Source organism: Rhineura floridana, chromosome 15, assembly GCF_030035675.1.
Source record: "Rhineura floridana isolate rRhiFlo1 chromosome 15, rRhiFlo1.hap2, whole genome shotgun sequence".
Classification (NCBI taxonomy): Eukaryota; Metazoa; Chordata; class Lepidosauria; order Squamata; family Rhineuridae; genus Rhineura; species Rhineura floridana.
Genome location: NC_084494.1, coordinates 16,564,891 through 16,580,849, shown reverse-complemented (window position 1 = coordinate 16,580,849; position 15,959 = coordinate 16,564,891). Strand labels below are relative to the sequence as shown.

Below are 15,959 nucleotides of genomic sequence, written 5' to 3'. Positions count from 1 at the left end.
CGCTCTCTCCCTTAGCTGCAGAATGTGACAAAAGGCCTATTTTTTAAAAAAGGTGTGAAGTTGGCCAAAGCACAGGAAGAGACGGTTGCTGGGACAGAAAGTTCTGTCCAGGAGCAGCAAATGTATGTACAGAAATGTTGATTGGGGATCTGTATTCAAAATATACCAGCACATGTCTCACCAGGACCCCTTTAAAGTGAAGAGCTTGGCAAAAAAGCCCTGAAGTCTGGCTTTGTATGCACTTTGAGTCCTCTTCCCCACTCAGCCCATAAAGGAAAGACAAGCAATGGCCAAAGCTCAAAGAAGACTTTTTAACACTCCTGTGCAGGAATTAAAACCTTAAAGCAAAGTACATAAGTAAGCAATGTTTGTAAGGGAGGATAGAGTTTATAAAGGATCAGTAGAGTACTCTGTGCCCACTAAACATCGGGGATGGAGAAAGTATTTTCTCCCCAACCAGCAGCTTAGTTTTAGGCCAGTACTTCTCAAATGTGCTTAAACAGGAGCTCCCTTTCTAAACTGACTTGTATCTTCAGATCCCCAAACCTATATCCAGGCATCTCTTCTGTGGCTGAGCTTGCAGAGATCCTGCATATGGATGCTCATTTACGCTTGCAGTCAATCGTCTGTCTCCTTTGCCTTGTTTTGCACCAATTTTTTAAAAGAATGCGTTAAAAGTTCACATTTAAATTGTATGCATGATTGTATGAGTTCCCCCCAAAAAACAGGCAGGTAGACATCATCTGCCTCTGTGTCCTCATATACAATTTCACACTGCTCCCCACCTGTCCTGCTCATGGGCATGCAGAGGGCCTCCCATAAGAAGAGCCCTGCTGAATCAGACCAAAGGGCCATCTAGTCCAGCATCCTGTCCTCATAGTGGCCAACTAGATGCCCCAATGGGAAACAGAAGTTGAGTACAGCAGCCCTCTCCCCAACCGTGATTCCAAGCAACGAGTTCATGGGCATATTGCTTCTGACAGTGGAGATAGGACATAGCCACTGTGGCTAGTAGCCATTGATAGCCTTATCCTCCATTAATTTGTGCGATCCTCTCTTCAAGCCATCCAAATTAGTGGCCATCAGTATATCTTGTGGGAGCAAATTCCATAGTTTTAACTATGTGAACATAAGAACATAAGAGGAGCCTGCTGGATTAGGCCAGTGGCCCATCTAGTCCAGCATCCTGTTCTCACAGTGGCCAACCAGGTGCCTCGGGGAAGCCTGCAAGCAGGACCCCAGTGCAAGAACACTCTCCCCTCCTGAGGCTTCCGGCAACTGGTTTTCAGAAGCATGCTGCCTCTGACTAGGGTGGCAGAGCACAGCCATCATGACTAGTAGCCATTGATAGCCCTGTCCTCCATGAATTTGTCTAATCTTCTTTTAAAGCCATCCAAGTTGGTGGCCATTGCTGCGTCTTGTGGGAGCATGTGCTGTGTGAAGAAGCACTTTCTTTTGTCTATCCTGAGTATTCCAACATTTTGGCTTTGTTGGATGGTCCAATATGATGAGAGAGTAACAAAAACATCTCTCTACCCACTTTTTCTACACCGTGCCTAATTTTATACACCTCTTATCTTTCCAACACTTTGGAGACCCTCCATTTTTGTACCCAAATTGTACCCAACATCAAAATTGTGAAGAAAACAAATCCCTGATAAGGTAGGATATTCAAAGAGTAACCCATTCTAAAGTGCATAAACACATTAAAAATGCATATAAAACTTCTTAATAAAAATTTTAAAATAAGCAAATATGCATGAATAATTTCACACATATTAAGCACCAAGTTTGTTTTGACCATACTTGGTCTTTCTCAGTAGTACATTCCCACAGTACCCTATAAAGAGAAATATCCAGCTTTTCAGCCCAATTTGTGAAGTGTAAAACAACACTACTGTACCCCGGAGGCAGCAGTTAAGAGACAACCTAGGATCCTTAACAAGGGCGAAGATAACAGTTGAAACTTTTTACTAGTCTACGTTCCCAGACTGCAAAAGGACACAAACTCTGCATTATGGTGGGCAGTTTTAAAGCTTTGACAGCTGGCATAGAATAGGATTAGACTGGGAAACCCTGGTCAAAACCCTATCTAGTCACAAAGCTCACACACGCTAACCTATCTCTCAGGGCTGTTGTGAAAATGGACAAAGGTGGTAGGGGTGGCAGGGAACCCTGTATGCCACCCGAGCTCCTTGTAGAAAGGGTAGGATAAAAATGCAATGAAACGCTACATAAGAACATAAGAAGAGCCTGCTGGATCAGGCCACTGGCCCATCTAGTCCAGCATCCTGTTCTCACAGTAGTGAACCAGCTGCCTTTGGGAAGTCAGCAAGCAGGACCTCAGCACAGGAGCACTCTCCCCTCCTGCAGTTTCCAGCAACTGGTATTCAGAAGTATACTGCCTCTGGACACTCATATGGGCATGCTTGTATACACAGACTCTCAGGCTTCTCATACTTGTGCCAGTCCTTCCCTTTTCCTAAGTTGATTCAGGCATCCATCTTTTCCCAAAGTGTTACTGTTGCCTTAAGATGTGGAGAGGCCCCAGGGTTGAATGTACATTTGAGTGCCCCTTTTCTTCCCGCTCTGCAACCTGTGTCAATGTCATTTTTCCACCCTCAATTGGAGTGTACTGTTTATCAGTTTTGATGTGGGTCCCTCTTGAGCGAGGCTTAGAGCAGTTGTTCCCCTATTTAAAAAAAAAGGAGGGGCATGTTGCTGTATAACATCTGAAAAGTCAAATGTATAACGGTCTTTGCAGCCAACACTCCCAGGTAAGCTGTGAAATGTAGCTTGCCTAACAAGCTTCAGATGGTGGAGTCCCGCTTGCTCTGGACCCTTTCCTGGCAAGTCCTTGATTCCTGGCACACTGATTATAAACATCAACAAACTGGAGAAAAGATGGCTGCCTGGATTCATGGTCTTTTTGTATACTTCTCCTAGGTAGACCAAAGATGCATGGGAGGCAGGCAAAGGAGTGTTTGTGTCTCTAGCGCCACCACATGAACCCTGAATGTCAGGGATGGGGAACCTGTGGCCCTCCAGATGTTGTGGGTCTCCAGCTCCCAAAACACCTGGCCAGCATGGCCAATGATGTGGAATGATGGGAGCTGTAATCCAGAAATATCTGGAGAGCTACACAGATTTCCTGTTCTATGTCATCAGTAGCTTCTTATTTGGGAGGGCTCTTAAGGGAAATATTCACTCAGCCATGGTGAGCTCTCCGCCACTGGATCCAGTAACTAGAGGACTAGGCTGACCTGGGAGGCTTAAGCCAAAATCCTAGTTCAGTCCTGAATTCACTCTCCAAGTTATTCTATCTAAGCCTCAGTCTTCTGTTTGCAAAATGGGGATAATGGCAACACAATTTGAAGGGTGATCATGAGAATGAATGAAAGAGGGCAGACAATAAGTTGAAAGAAGCTCCAGTTTTGCTTACCTGAGGGTCTGGATACATCGGGTTGTAGCATTTTGGAGTGGTGCTTGTGGGTGGGGCAGAATGCAGGGAGCACAAACAATAGGTGGAGGCCTGACAGGCAGCACCACCTAATTCTAGTTCTGATCCCATCCTCCTCCCTGCTAAGTTCCACAAGGGCAACACTGAGACTAAGGAAGAGGAAGCTGGCAGGTAGAGCCACCACCCCCTGGATTGATTGTAAGTAAGAAGGCCGACAGGTGGAGGCTGGATTGAGGTTGGTGGGTGGTGCCCCTCTTGCCCCAATGGAACAGTCTTCAGGGGGCAGCTCCCTAAATGAAATGCACCTAAATGATGCACCTAAAAGATTGTACCTAAATGAAATGCACATTTTGTAAGAATGCATTTGCAGCATTCACGCTCTTATCTTTTTAGGTATATCCCTAAAATATGTAGATATGAAGTGACTCTCTTTGGGTAGGGCTGTGTGCCCTTTCAAATTTCAGTCTTTTTTGGTATCTACCTTCCAGATTTGTCTGTTCAGATATCTGTAGAGACCCCAGCAGATGTGAAAGCCAGGATCATGAGACATGGAGCATACAGCAGTACAGGTAAGCTGTCTTCATCAAATGGATCTTGTTAGCTCGTTTTGATGTGTGTCAGTTGGGCCAAAGTAAGCTGAGATTCTGCGACAGTCTGAAGACATTCATAACTGGAATGTTGATAAAGATTGTTCAAGGACAGTAGTAATGTTTTTTACTAAGGTATTGCCTTGGTTTTATGTTGAATTGATAACATGAGCCTTATTCAGGCATTCAATGAATGAATGAATGCTCAGGTAGAGTTCTGGCTGTGTTCACTAGACCACAACAAAGGCACTGGCATGACTGAAGAGCGCTTTGCAGGAGGGGAGGTGGCTTTTCTCTTTGGCCACAGGGTAGGCCACTTTGGGGCTAGTTTTATTTATCGACTTAATTCTTTCATTATTGCTGATGACTAAGGAAAACTGGAGACATGACTTGGGAAGAGATTGTGGCAACTAATTTTGGGAAATACTCCTTTTCCCATGATTGCATTGTTTTAAAATTCTTGGATTATCCTTTTTCATTTAAAGCAAAATAAATGCACAACGAATGAATGAAATGTGCTTAAACTACTCTTGTGTTTACATTTAACAATGTCTTAGCCTGTACCAGGTGTAGGGAACCTTTGGGCCTCCAAATGTTGCTGAACTACAACTCCCATCGGCCCCAGCAAACATAGCCAACAGCCAGGGATGATGAGAGATATAGTTCAGCAACGTCTGGAGGACCAAGGGTTCCCCATACCTGGCCTACAAAGGAAATGTAGGAAGCTGCCTTATACCGGACCATTACTCCATGTAGCTTACTACTGTTTACACTGATTGGCAGCAGCTCTCCAGGGTTACAGATGAGAGTCCTTCCCAGTCCTGCCTGGTGATCCCAGGTTCAAATCCCGGCACCTGCTGCACGCAAAGCAGATGCTCTGCCACTGAGCACATACACATGACACATTTCTGGCTATGGGCTTGCTGATCTGTGTAATATCTGCAAAAACATTTGTAATGTTATTCTTTTTCTGCTAGCCATGGAGAGAGGCAAAGTACTATACCAGGTACGGAAGCCCTGCTCTCTGACTGCTGGAAATGGTCCCCTGTACTCTGTTGGCATCTTCCTGAGGTTTCCCAGGGCATTCCCTCTGCATTTTCAAGCCTATTTTGCACAGCCTTGAAGGCTAAGAACTTGTTCTTGGTTTTTAAATGCCCACTGAGATTCTCTGGAAGGTTGATTTATGTTTTCCAGTACCTGTTTCCATATGAGCAGGATATGTGATTGCGGGAGTGAAGGGAGGAGGCTCTATAAATCACAAGCATAGAATCAAAAAAATCGGAAGAGGCTTTAAAGGTCATCTAGCTCAGTCCCCTGCTTAATGCAGGATACAACTAAGCCATCCCTGACAGCCGGTCGTCTGGCCTTTGCTTAAATACCTCCAGTGAAGGAGAGCCTAACACCTCCTGAGCTGCTCCACCGTCAAACAGCTTTTGCTGCGATTGTACTGTGGAGCACAGACTGATGTCTGACAGGGAATCTAGCAGGATGAGCAGGATACAAAGAATCTCAGGTTTCATTTGTTCTTACTAAATGGCAGGTTCTAGTTCTCATGGTTGTGGACTTTTCGAGAGGGCTCCACTGCTTGCATTGGATTTATACGGGTTTGCAACGTATCTGTATCCCTTCTCCCAGATTTTTTTCTACTTTTACCCAGGTACTTTTTTAAAAGATGCCATAGTTCTGTATGGCTTTCCTCTCCCTCTTCTCATTCCATCTGCCTCCTGTTCTTAGCATTGAAACGACTGCCAGGTGCAACATCGCTGATGTGCCTTAGCTGTGCTTTCAGGGACACTCACTGTGACAAAGTTCGAGAGCATCTTGTGCACCTTGTCATTGAGCAACATTCTCTGAGCTTGATGCAAGAACAGCTCGGTGCAGTTTCTGGGTCTTATGTGGGATCTTGGGTTGGTTATAAACAGGGCTGTGAGTCTTCCACACATCCACAGTGCGAGATTTCGTTGAGAATGTTGGCTTGCTTTCTCCCCCCAAGTTGAGCTTCTAGCTTTTGTGGCTTCAGAGAGAGAGAAGGACCCTTAAAAATATGCAGTGAAATCTTAGTCATCTGAACTCTCAGCAGCATTTCTGTAGTCCGTTGGGCTTTAGTGCTCCTTCTCTATGGCAAGCTGAAACAGGATTTTTAAAAATTATTAAAAAGCAACTGTGTTTACATAAACCCAAAGAGATGCAGTTTTCCTACATCATGATTTTCAGCCCAGTCAGTTATGTACTGATGCCATTAACTGGGGAGGCAATTGATTTTTGTCCACTTCTTTAACAGGTCTGCTCTGTCAGTTTACCCAGTTGTGCAATTTCAAATACCTTTTAATAACCACTTCATTGCTGTGAGTGGAGAAGGGGATTTCCAGCGGCTCGCTAATACTTTTTTTTTTTTTTTTTTTTTGCTGTAGCCAGACATTTAGCAACTAACATCTTATGTGGCCTATAACAAGAGTGGACAGACGTTAGGCTTGTTGGATCTACTTTGGGTTTTTTTTTTACTAGAACCTCAAGATCCACTAATCAGAGCCAGAAACAAAAGACATGCAGTTAGAATTAAAAGAGCAATGTGCCTCTGAGCACATTCTGAGCACAGGAAATTGTTTTCAGTACCGGAACTGAACAGCGCTCACAATCTTTGCACACACAAGTCCACTCCCAATTAGCAATCTTCATTTCAGCAGCATAATTTTTTGGGGGGGAGAGATGTGTTGCTCTTGTTAATCAGTTGAGAGTTGGAAATCCTTGCTAATCTACTGCACATTACTCAAGGTCTCCCAGTAAATCCCAAGCTCCCTTCTGCCCACTCCTGCTCAATGACAATCATATATACCATAGGTGCAGAATCTCTAGCCCACGGGCCTAATTCCAGAACTTGGAACAGTTACTTTTTTGAACTACAGCTCCCATCAGCCCAATCCAGTGGCCATGCTGGCTGGGGCTAATGGGAGTTGTAGTTCAAAACAGTAACTTTTCCAAGCTCTGCCCGATTCGACCTGCCAGGTTTCCCCATTTGGCCTACTAGGCTATTTTGTCCAAGCCATGCTTATCTGGGGCAGTAAAAACGTGGCTGTGTCAGTGGGGGGGGGTATAGTAGATCCTGCCATCCTTGTGATGATGAGTGGTTGATAGTGGGGCAATCCCTCCCATATGTCAAATTTTGTCCGTGGAGGTTAGCATGGGGAGATAAGGAACCCCAAGATTTGCAGAAGGGTAGAAACCCTTTGGGGGGGGAAGCTTGGGAAGAGACCGCAAAACAAGCAAAGGAGGACAGGCATGAAATGCTGGATTATTTCTTTATTGAATTTCTATCCTGCCCTTCTTCTGGAAGGAGCCCAGGGCAGCAAACACATCTACACAACATTTTAACAACAGCTGCAACAAAATGCAGTCTAAAAACAGTCCATATTACAGATTAAAAACACCTTAAAAACGGTTACAGATAAAAGTATTCTTCTATCCAGTGATAATCTGGGTAATAAAAACAATCTCCTTCAGCCATCAAATGCCTGGGTAAACAGGAATATTTTTAAATTCCTCCTGAACGTCTGTAAGGAGGGAGACAGGCATGCCTCACTGGGGAGGGCATTCCACAAATGGGGAGCCACCACTGAAAAGGCCCTGACTGCCATGAAGGTGGTGGTAGAAAGGAATGGAGTGCTGGGAATCCTGAACAGAAGTACATCACGCAGCAACGCTTCGTTGCAGGTCCCACTTGAGTCTTTAAAATGTCAGATTTCATCCTCAGAAGAACTTAAAACAAAGTTTTGCCCAATTCAGATTTCCAAAATATATATATATATTATTATTATTATTATTATTATTATTATTATTATTATTATTATTATTATTTGAGGGGGAGGGGTTGTGCAGATGATACACAGCCCTGGTTATAGTATAAAGCTCTAGCTTTGGGTGTGTCTTTTCCAGGCTTTTGTATACTGCAGATAATTTAATACGATCTGTTATTTATAAAAATCTTCTCTGTTTTCTCCTCTTCAAGGATCTCCCCTGAGCAGAGGCTCTTCTTTTCAGGATACAGAGACAGACTCCTCTGGAGCCCCGCTACTTAAAGTATACTGCTGAGAAAATGGACCTCTGGAACGTGGTAGGCAATAAGGCTATTGGGCAAGTTCCCCTTTTGTATTTGTAAATGACAAATACAATGACTTACAATGTCAGTCTTAAGTTCAACTTGACTCCTTTAACTTGCATTTTAAAGGAGCCTCACCAACAGGTAGTGAAGATGTAGTTTAAAAGAAAAACCATGGGAAAAGGATACTGGCACCAGCCCTAAGTTTTGCCATCCCTGGGAATGGCCAATTCTGTTGCCATTTTCAAAGTGATTCCGCTGTAAACTTGCCTTCAGATGACCAGCTCATGCCTTTTCACTACTTCCTGGTAACCTTTTGCTCTTCGAGGGCTAGAGCTGTTAACTGACGTTATGTAGCAATGATGGCTTTTTGCACATGCCTTTCTACGTGTGATTGTTCCAAAGGCATAAGGACTACATTTTGACTTTAATTTGTTGGTTTGATGGTGCTTGAAGATCTTGAAGACTTCTTTCTACGTCTGCCATTTCTGTGTACACCGTGCTTGACCCAAGTGTGCCTCATCTGTGCTTTGGATGGACTGCATTGAGTGGGTGAAGGCAAATCAGTGATGGTCCATGATGACAAATCAGTGATGGCAAATCAACCTGAGCAATGCCAAATCAGCCTTCAAGCAATATGTAATCTGTGGCCATCCATCTAAGTTAACCCAAGCAACTTGGCTTCTGCTGCAAGCAGACTGGCCAAGGCGTGACTTCGAGTGGATAACTGACTGGCTGTTGTAGATCATTATTTCCGTCAACTAACAACCATCATCCAGAGTTTGAAATTGCAATTGCAGTCCACAAGCAACTGGTTCAGTGGTAGTCCCTTTGAAAAAAATAGGGCTGAACCAGAGTAAGCAAGTTGGGGATTGCCACTGAAGAATATGGGAGTTGGCTTCAAGAGTAATTGTCAGTTGTTTCTAACCTCTTCCCTTTCTACATCACCAAAGTTGTGTCTTGGCAGATAAAAGTAGAAACTGGTTTATAAACAAACCAGTTTATAACCATGCAGATAACAGCTTTCAGTATAATTGTTAGGCACCAGAATTGCATTTGGAAACTTCCCCTGATACGTTTTGTCTCGTCTGTGGAATAACAAGGACTTAGGGGTGGATGGGTAGGAATCCACAGTATAGCTAGAGGGACACATCTAACTTCAAATTCAGACTGGTTTGAAACCCATTTAAGTGCCTTAGTTTCCATCAAAGAGCAATGGGAATTTTAGTTGGCTTGCAGTCCCTGACAATCCTTTTAGCCGATCCTAGTCTGTCGACAAAGCTAAAATACCCAGGCCCCCTTGGCTGGGAGCCCTTTTCACGTTTCAAATCCATGTTGCTTTGACTCTAGTGGCAGAAGAGTCAAGAGAAAAAGAAAAGGAAACTGTGCATCGCTGTGAAGAAAGACCCTCATCACTGTAACTGCTGCCACAGAGGGTGGCCCATCACACGCTCACCACCTGCCGCATCTTAAATGCACTTGAGCATGACAGGCGTGGTGTAATGTTTAAGAGCCTGCTTTCATAATTCGGTTGTGCCCCTGGCTGCAACACATGAGCCTAGCTGGGTAGGATGAGTATGCTTGTGTGATGTTAGCAATCAAATGGTGGCCATGATCCAGAGCCCCACATACCCTGCCTACTGTTCTGGAGCTCTTGGAAGGATGTGGGGAGGGTGGGGGAAAGAAAGAACACATAGAGCTCCTCTTTCCCCCACCCCCATTTGCATCTCAAGACAAAAGACCAGTACAGGCACATGTCCTTCTCCCATCTATTCCCCTTCCCTTTCCCAACTCCCACACCTGAAGCCTTCCTAGGTTGGATCTACATGCGTGCATTTTGTTCTCTCCATAAAGACAGCAGGGGGAATCCTCAACCAGGTTCATTCGTCCAACTGACAAACGTTTTGGTGACTTGCTGTACATGTTGAATTCAGACTTGATCACTGCTAGTGACAGCATCTCAATCGCCCTCTTTTAAATGTGCGCTCTTAGTTGTAAATATAACACACTGGAAATAAGATGATGGAAACTGTGCTGATTTTTTTAATGTGCCAATCACTCCCCACTGTTGCCTCTCTCTTCTTCTGCACTTTTCTGTCTCATTTCAAACTTGGCCTGCCTGAAGGGATGGCTTGGAAATTGGGGGGGGGGGGTTTTGCAGTGGGAGGGGAGCTGTGACTGAATCTCTGGAGATTTTGATTCCTGTTGTGCTTTGGCTTTTTTAAAAGAGCAAAAATGAACTTTTTTTAAAAAAAATACACACACAAACCTCTATGTTTTCAAAAAGGTGTACCCCTCTTCTACACATACAAAGGGACTAATTTAATCTCAAGGATGGCAACAGCATCTTGGAAAGTGTTAAGATTCTGCCTTTTGTAAATAAGGACAATGACTTTTGCATAATGTTCTAAAGGTTGCTTCTGGCTCTACTTGGAAATAAAATCTGAAATATGTATTTGAATGCGTGTGTTTCCTAAATGATTAGAGCAGCAGTGAGGACCTTTTTCAATTAAGGGCCACATTCTGTTCTGGGCAACCGTCTAGGGGCCATATGCCAGGGATGGGTGGGGTCAGAGCAGAGCTTGGAAAAGTTACTTGTTCTGAACCACAACTCCCATCATCCCCAGCCAGCATGGCCACTGGATGGGCTGACGGGAGTTGTAGTTCAAAAAAGTAACTTTTCCAAGCTCTGGGTCAGAGCCAAACATGGGCAGAGCAATTAATGCAAATTTTACCTTTGTAGAGTTAGCTAGTCCCTCCAGACACTCACACACCTCTCCCTATCCTTCATCCAGGTGAGCAAGAGGTGGTATCAGAGTTCAAAGGCATATTCCAAGAAGGCAAAAACACTCAAGGAGGACATGAAGCAGGGCCAGTGAAGGGCGTGGCCTTGGGGGAGTCCCAAGGGCCTGAAAGAGGGTCCCAGAAGGCTGCCTTTCCCACCCCTCCAGGCCTGAATTCCCCACCCCAGCCATTTAGCTTCGTGACTGATAGGACTCTTTCTTCTCTATGCGTTTGTCTCATTCTCTTTTTCGAGCCACCTAAGCTGTTGGCCCATCACTGCATCTTGTGGCAGCAAGTTCCATAAATGAATGAGACAACACACTGGAAGCCCTAAGCATCCCCGGATTGGTTTTGAAGCCCCCAGGATGCCTCATTTTGCACAGAGTGGGGCCCAAAAACTCTCCACTTGATGCTAGGCTTTGTATGTACATGATAACATCCACAGATAAATATTGGGGGTGGATGGACTGTGTAGATCCCATGAATGTGTCGCACAACTGCCGAAATGAATTTTGGATGCAGTTTCCCCTCCGGAGAATCGTAGCTTTCATTTAAAAGGCAAAACAAACCATCGTCTGCAAAAGGCTGCACTGTGAAAGGAGGGGGGAGGGGGAGGCTTTTGAGCTAGATTTCTAGGGGAGGAATAGGAGACATCACGGTAGGTTAGGCGATCATCTATTTGCCCTGCCTCCAGCATTTAGCTTTGCAGCAGCTGGAGTGTGGGAGAGTTTTGCTTTTCTTTTTGTGTTTGGCTGAACGTTTCTCTGCTTGGCACACGGTTAGGCTCTGCAATTCAGCTTGGTGAGTAGGTGAGAACCCAGAGGCCCAGCGTCTTCTGTGTTGCCTTGAAACCCCTCAGTAGAGGGAGGTTCCTTTCGAAGCCCCTATTCGAAAAGGAAGGCTGCCATTTATGGTGGGAGAGGCAGAGTTATCTATTTCACTGAAGGCTTGATGTAATTGCTCCCTCCCCTAACCTGAAAATTTGGAGTTATAATTTACCCTGGTTTTCCTGGAGAAATTCCAGAGGTTCATCGCAATTACATCCTCTTTGGGGGGGGGGAGGTGGAATATGATGCTTACCAGGAAAAAGTGCTGAAACCTGGGAATTACTCCCAGCCTACAGAATGGTCCCCCTGAAACACAGAAAAGGCAAATTAAAATCACTCGGTTCATCAAGCAGGAGAAGGAGAACAACGGTGAGCCGTGTAAGTCAGTGCAGGATGTATTGTCACCTATGCACTCGGTGCTGGACTGGTCAGCAGACTTTAAAGGGACTACATAAGAGTCCAGACTTACTAAATGTAAATGTACTGCCTTCAAGTCGATTCCGACTTATGGCGACCCTATGAATAGGGTTTTCATGAGGCTAAGAGGCAGTGACTGGCCCAAGGTCACCCAGTAAGTTTCATGGCTGTGTGGGGATTCGAACCGTGGTCTCCCAGATTGTAGTCCAACACCTTAATCTAGCTTCAGCATTGGCCTTAGCAGAACACATGTCCACCATAAAGGATTTGCAACTGATAGACCCTGCCAAGCCGCGCAAAAAAGCCAAAGCTGATCTGATAAATCATCTTATGCAGAAACAGATCCTTGAGTTTGCTGGTAACACTCTAACCCCAAAATATAAATCCACCCTCACTCAAACCGAAGAAACGGCAGAAGGCAATCCCCAAATCAAAGGATGGTTCTTTATGGTTTGTGAGGAACTAGCTCCTACTAAAAACTTTCAGAAAGTAATGGATTGCTAACTAGATTGGCTGACAACTATAAAATTCTAGAGAGGGGATTTCGGATAGAAGAAACTGAAAATAGCATCATTCAACCTGGGATAACTAAAAAAACCTCCACAGACCTATACTAAGGACTCTAATAAAGCAGGCCAAAAAGGGAATACAAAAAAGAAAAGTAAGAAAACTAAAAATATAAAAAAGCGGGTGAAACATTGCTGTCAGAAAAATCATATAGATAGGCTGGTTAAACTGTTAGACAGTCACTCAAACCCCGAGCGTAGCCCGTGGTCCCAGAATCCAAATCTCTCACGTCAGCACCACCTTCGTAGCCATTCATTCACACGGAGTATTTTTCCCTTTCCGCTCCTCTTCTAAGTACTGGGAGGATGGATTTAAAAAACTATCTGGGCCCCTAAGTACTTGAGTCTCCTTCCCAGAGCTTCAAAGTCTGATGTGATTTCTTCATAGCTCCATTTGGCAGTATCATTTGTTCCCGCATGGATGAGCAGAAAGGGATACCTGTCAGTGGGCTTGATGAGTGATGGCAACCTTTCCATCACATCTCTAATCCATCCTCCTGGTAGACAGCATACCTGGCGAGTCCACGCATCTTCTCAGCATACTTGATTTCGATCCCATGCAGTAGGGAGTCTCCCACTACTAGTACTCTTCTCTTCATTGCCCCTGCTTGATTGAGCTTCAGCCTCTTGCTCATTGTCACACGGGGTCTCCTGTAATTCTTCCACCACAGGCTGTCCTCCAGTCTCATCCTCGAGCAGTTGAAAGCGGTTCCATAGTTCCACTGGTGAAGCGTGTCTTCTAGCTCTTCTCCTCCTAACTGTCACCCTTTCCCACGGAGTTTCCTCCACTTCATTGTTCCTCTCCAAAGCAGTCTCCTCTTCTGCTACCACATGCTGTTGCTCTTCCACCACTTCTCTTTGCTGCTGTTGTTCCAGCGTTCTGTCTAAGAACTCTTCATCTTCTCTTATAGTCCTCAGTGTGGCCACCCGCTGTTCCAGGCCTCTCACTTTTTCTTCCAACAGTGCCACGAGCTTGCACTTGTTGCACGTGTAAGCCATGTTGTTCTCAGGCAAGAAGACAAACATGGCGCACACCTTGCAGGTCACAACCACTGGAGTATCCTTCCCGGTCATACTCTCGTCTACCTTTTGTTTCTTTCCAACTACTCGTTTTGGAGCGGCCTGTGCTTTGTCCTGTCCTACTCTAGTGTAAACTAGGAGTAATTTTACTACTTTTGTGGAGTAATTGTAACGTTTCCAGAATTACTTTGGGGCATTACTTGGGGGGGAGCAGGGGAAGTCTTCTGCTCCTCTGATTTGTGGATGAAAATCATGTGCCTCAAACTGGGCTTCTGTGCAGTGTCGCTCTTCCCTCATGCTCTGTGGGTGGGTAGGAGGCGACGAGGGAGGAGGCAGAGAGTGAGACGGGGTGGAGTGGAGAAAACAATTATTTAAAAAAACAGGTAGTGGTGGTGAAAAATGGAGGGGAGGGGGAAAGGATCCATAGATCAAGAACATGGATAAAGGAGGAGAAGGAGGCAGCAGCAGAATGGAGATAAAGAACTGTGGAGGTGAAAGATGACAATGTGTGTGTGTGTGTTTGTGTGAATACAGTGTTTGCACTTGGCACACAAAGTGGCCTCCACCACCCTTTCTGGCTACTGTGCTGCATTTGCAGTATTTTAACTTTTTTGCATCTCAGGGGAAAATATTTGTTTGAGTGAGTGTCCCTTAGTTGGTGGCAGGGCAGGGTCCAGGAGGTGGTTACGTGAGAGAGATTATGCTGGCTGGCTGAGTGGGGGGGGGGTTGCACTTGGTTTGACATGCAAAGATCTGAGTAGTGGCCTCAGCCTCCCTCCCCACCACCCTTACCAGCGGAGAGACCACCACTGCTATCTTATGAATAAAAAGGCTACTTAGATGTGCAGCAGCCAAGGCCAGCACCTTGTAGGCGTCTTTTTTTAAAGTAACTGAAATGCAATTGTAGTGATTACCTTGGAGGAAAAGTAAAGTAATCAGTTACTTTCAGAGCAATTGCAATTGTAACGGTAATTACTACTTTTTTGGGCCATGTAACTGTAACTGTAATTTAGTACTTTTTAAAAGTAATCTTCCAAGCTCTGGACCTCCCCCTTGACCTCCCCTGTTGAACTCCTTTTCCTGTTCGCTCACTCTCTGAAAGCTGGCTTGCTTGTATCTCCTCTCCTGTGGACCAGCTGAGACAGCTCCCTCAGCTCAGTTAGGAGTCAGGAAACAGAATGAAAGTCCCTGCACACACAGCTACTGCTGGTTGCCCTCAGCAGCCAGCTGCTATCAGGCCATACCCCTTCCAATCAAGCTGCTATGGAGCCCTTCACAGCACACGGCTTCACAGCCCTCTTGGCCTTTTTCCTTTCCTCGCTACAGCTCCTTTGTTAAACTTCTGTTCGCTTGCTGTGTTCGCTCTCTCTCTGAAAGTTGGCTTGCTTATATCTCCTCACCTGTGGACCAACTGAGACAGCTCCCTCTGCTCTACTCAGTTAGGAGTCAGGAAACAGAATCATGGCTAGTAGCCATTGATAACACTACCCTCCATGACAGTATCTTATCCTCTTGTAAAGCCATCCAAGAAGCACAGCCAGTAGTCAGGGATGATGGGAGCTTCTGGTCAACAACATCTACTGGAGGGCCACAGGTTCCCCAGACCTGATCGAAAGAGGGAGCCCACTGCAAGGCCATAAAAGCCCAGAGCCTAAAATTACCTAACTCCATCACTTAAGCAAAGACACAAGTAGAAAAGCAAGTTCTTGGGGGAGTAAATGGTTTTATTTATTGAGGGATGATTCTATTACCCTGAAATGATGCTCAGCAACGCTCAGCAGGAGATGCTGCTTGCTTGGCCAACCTGCATTCTTGAGGAAGTGGCGGCTGTTCACTCTGAAAAATGGGATCAAATGCCTAAGAGATCAGTTGTGGGTCTGCAAATAAAGAAGCCAAATGGGATAGAAAGTTACATGCTGTTAAGGAAAACTCTGCAGATTGGTCCAAATGTGTCCAAGGTGGGTTAAGTCTTTGCCTCTTTGTCAGAGGACTGATAGCTTCAGGGGAATGCAAAGTTTAGAATGCACTAGACCTGATGGACCAGTTTTTCCTTTTCTCCTGTAGCTAGAACAAAAATCTCCCCCTTCCTTCTCTCTCTCTCACCATCAACTTCCTCTGCAGAAAAAAGAATTTCTAAGCTTCGCTTAGTGACTCTCCCCATTCCCCAACCCTTCTCCCTGTAATGAGATATAGGCTGGCTTTCCA

At 45.1% G+C, this 15,959-nt stretch overlaps 1 protein-coding gene across 7 annotated transcripts in view; it reads left to right on the top strand.

The window, feature by feature from the left end:
• KDF1 (keratinocyte differentiation factor 1) overlaps positions 1–10,580 on the top strand; it is a 32,935-nt gene extending 22,355 nt beyond the window's left edge. For 6 of the 7 annotated variants that reach the window (XM_061597374.1, XM_061597377.1, XM_061597378.1 and 3 more), the window contains 2 exons: positions 3,949–4,029; positions 8,051–10,580. In XM_061597374.1, coding sequence (XP_061453358.1) covers positions 3,949–4,029; positions 8,051–8,133 — 164 coding nt within the window. In that variant the 3' untranslated portion in view covers positions 8,134–10,580. Of the gene's footprint in view, positions 1–3,948; positions 4,030–5,024; positions 5,054–8,050 lie in introns of all 7 variants that reach the window. The other variant, XM_061597379.1, reaches the window with a different exon arrangement.
• The last annotated feature ends 5,379 nt before the right edge of the window (positions 10,581–15,959 follow it).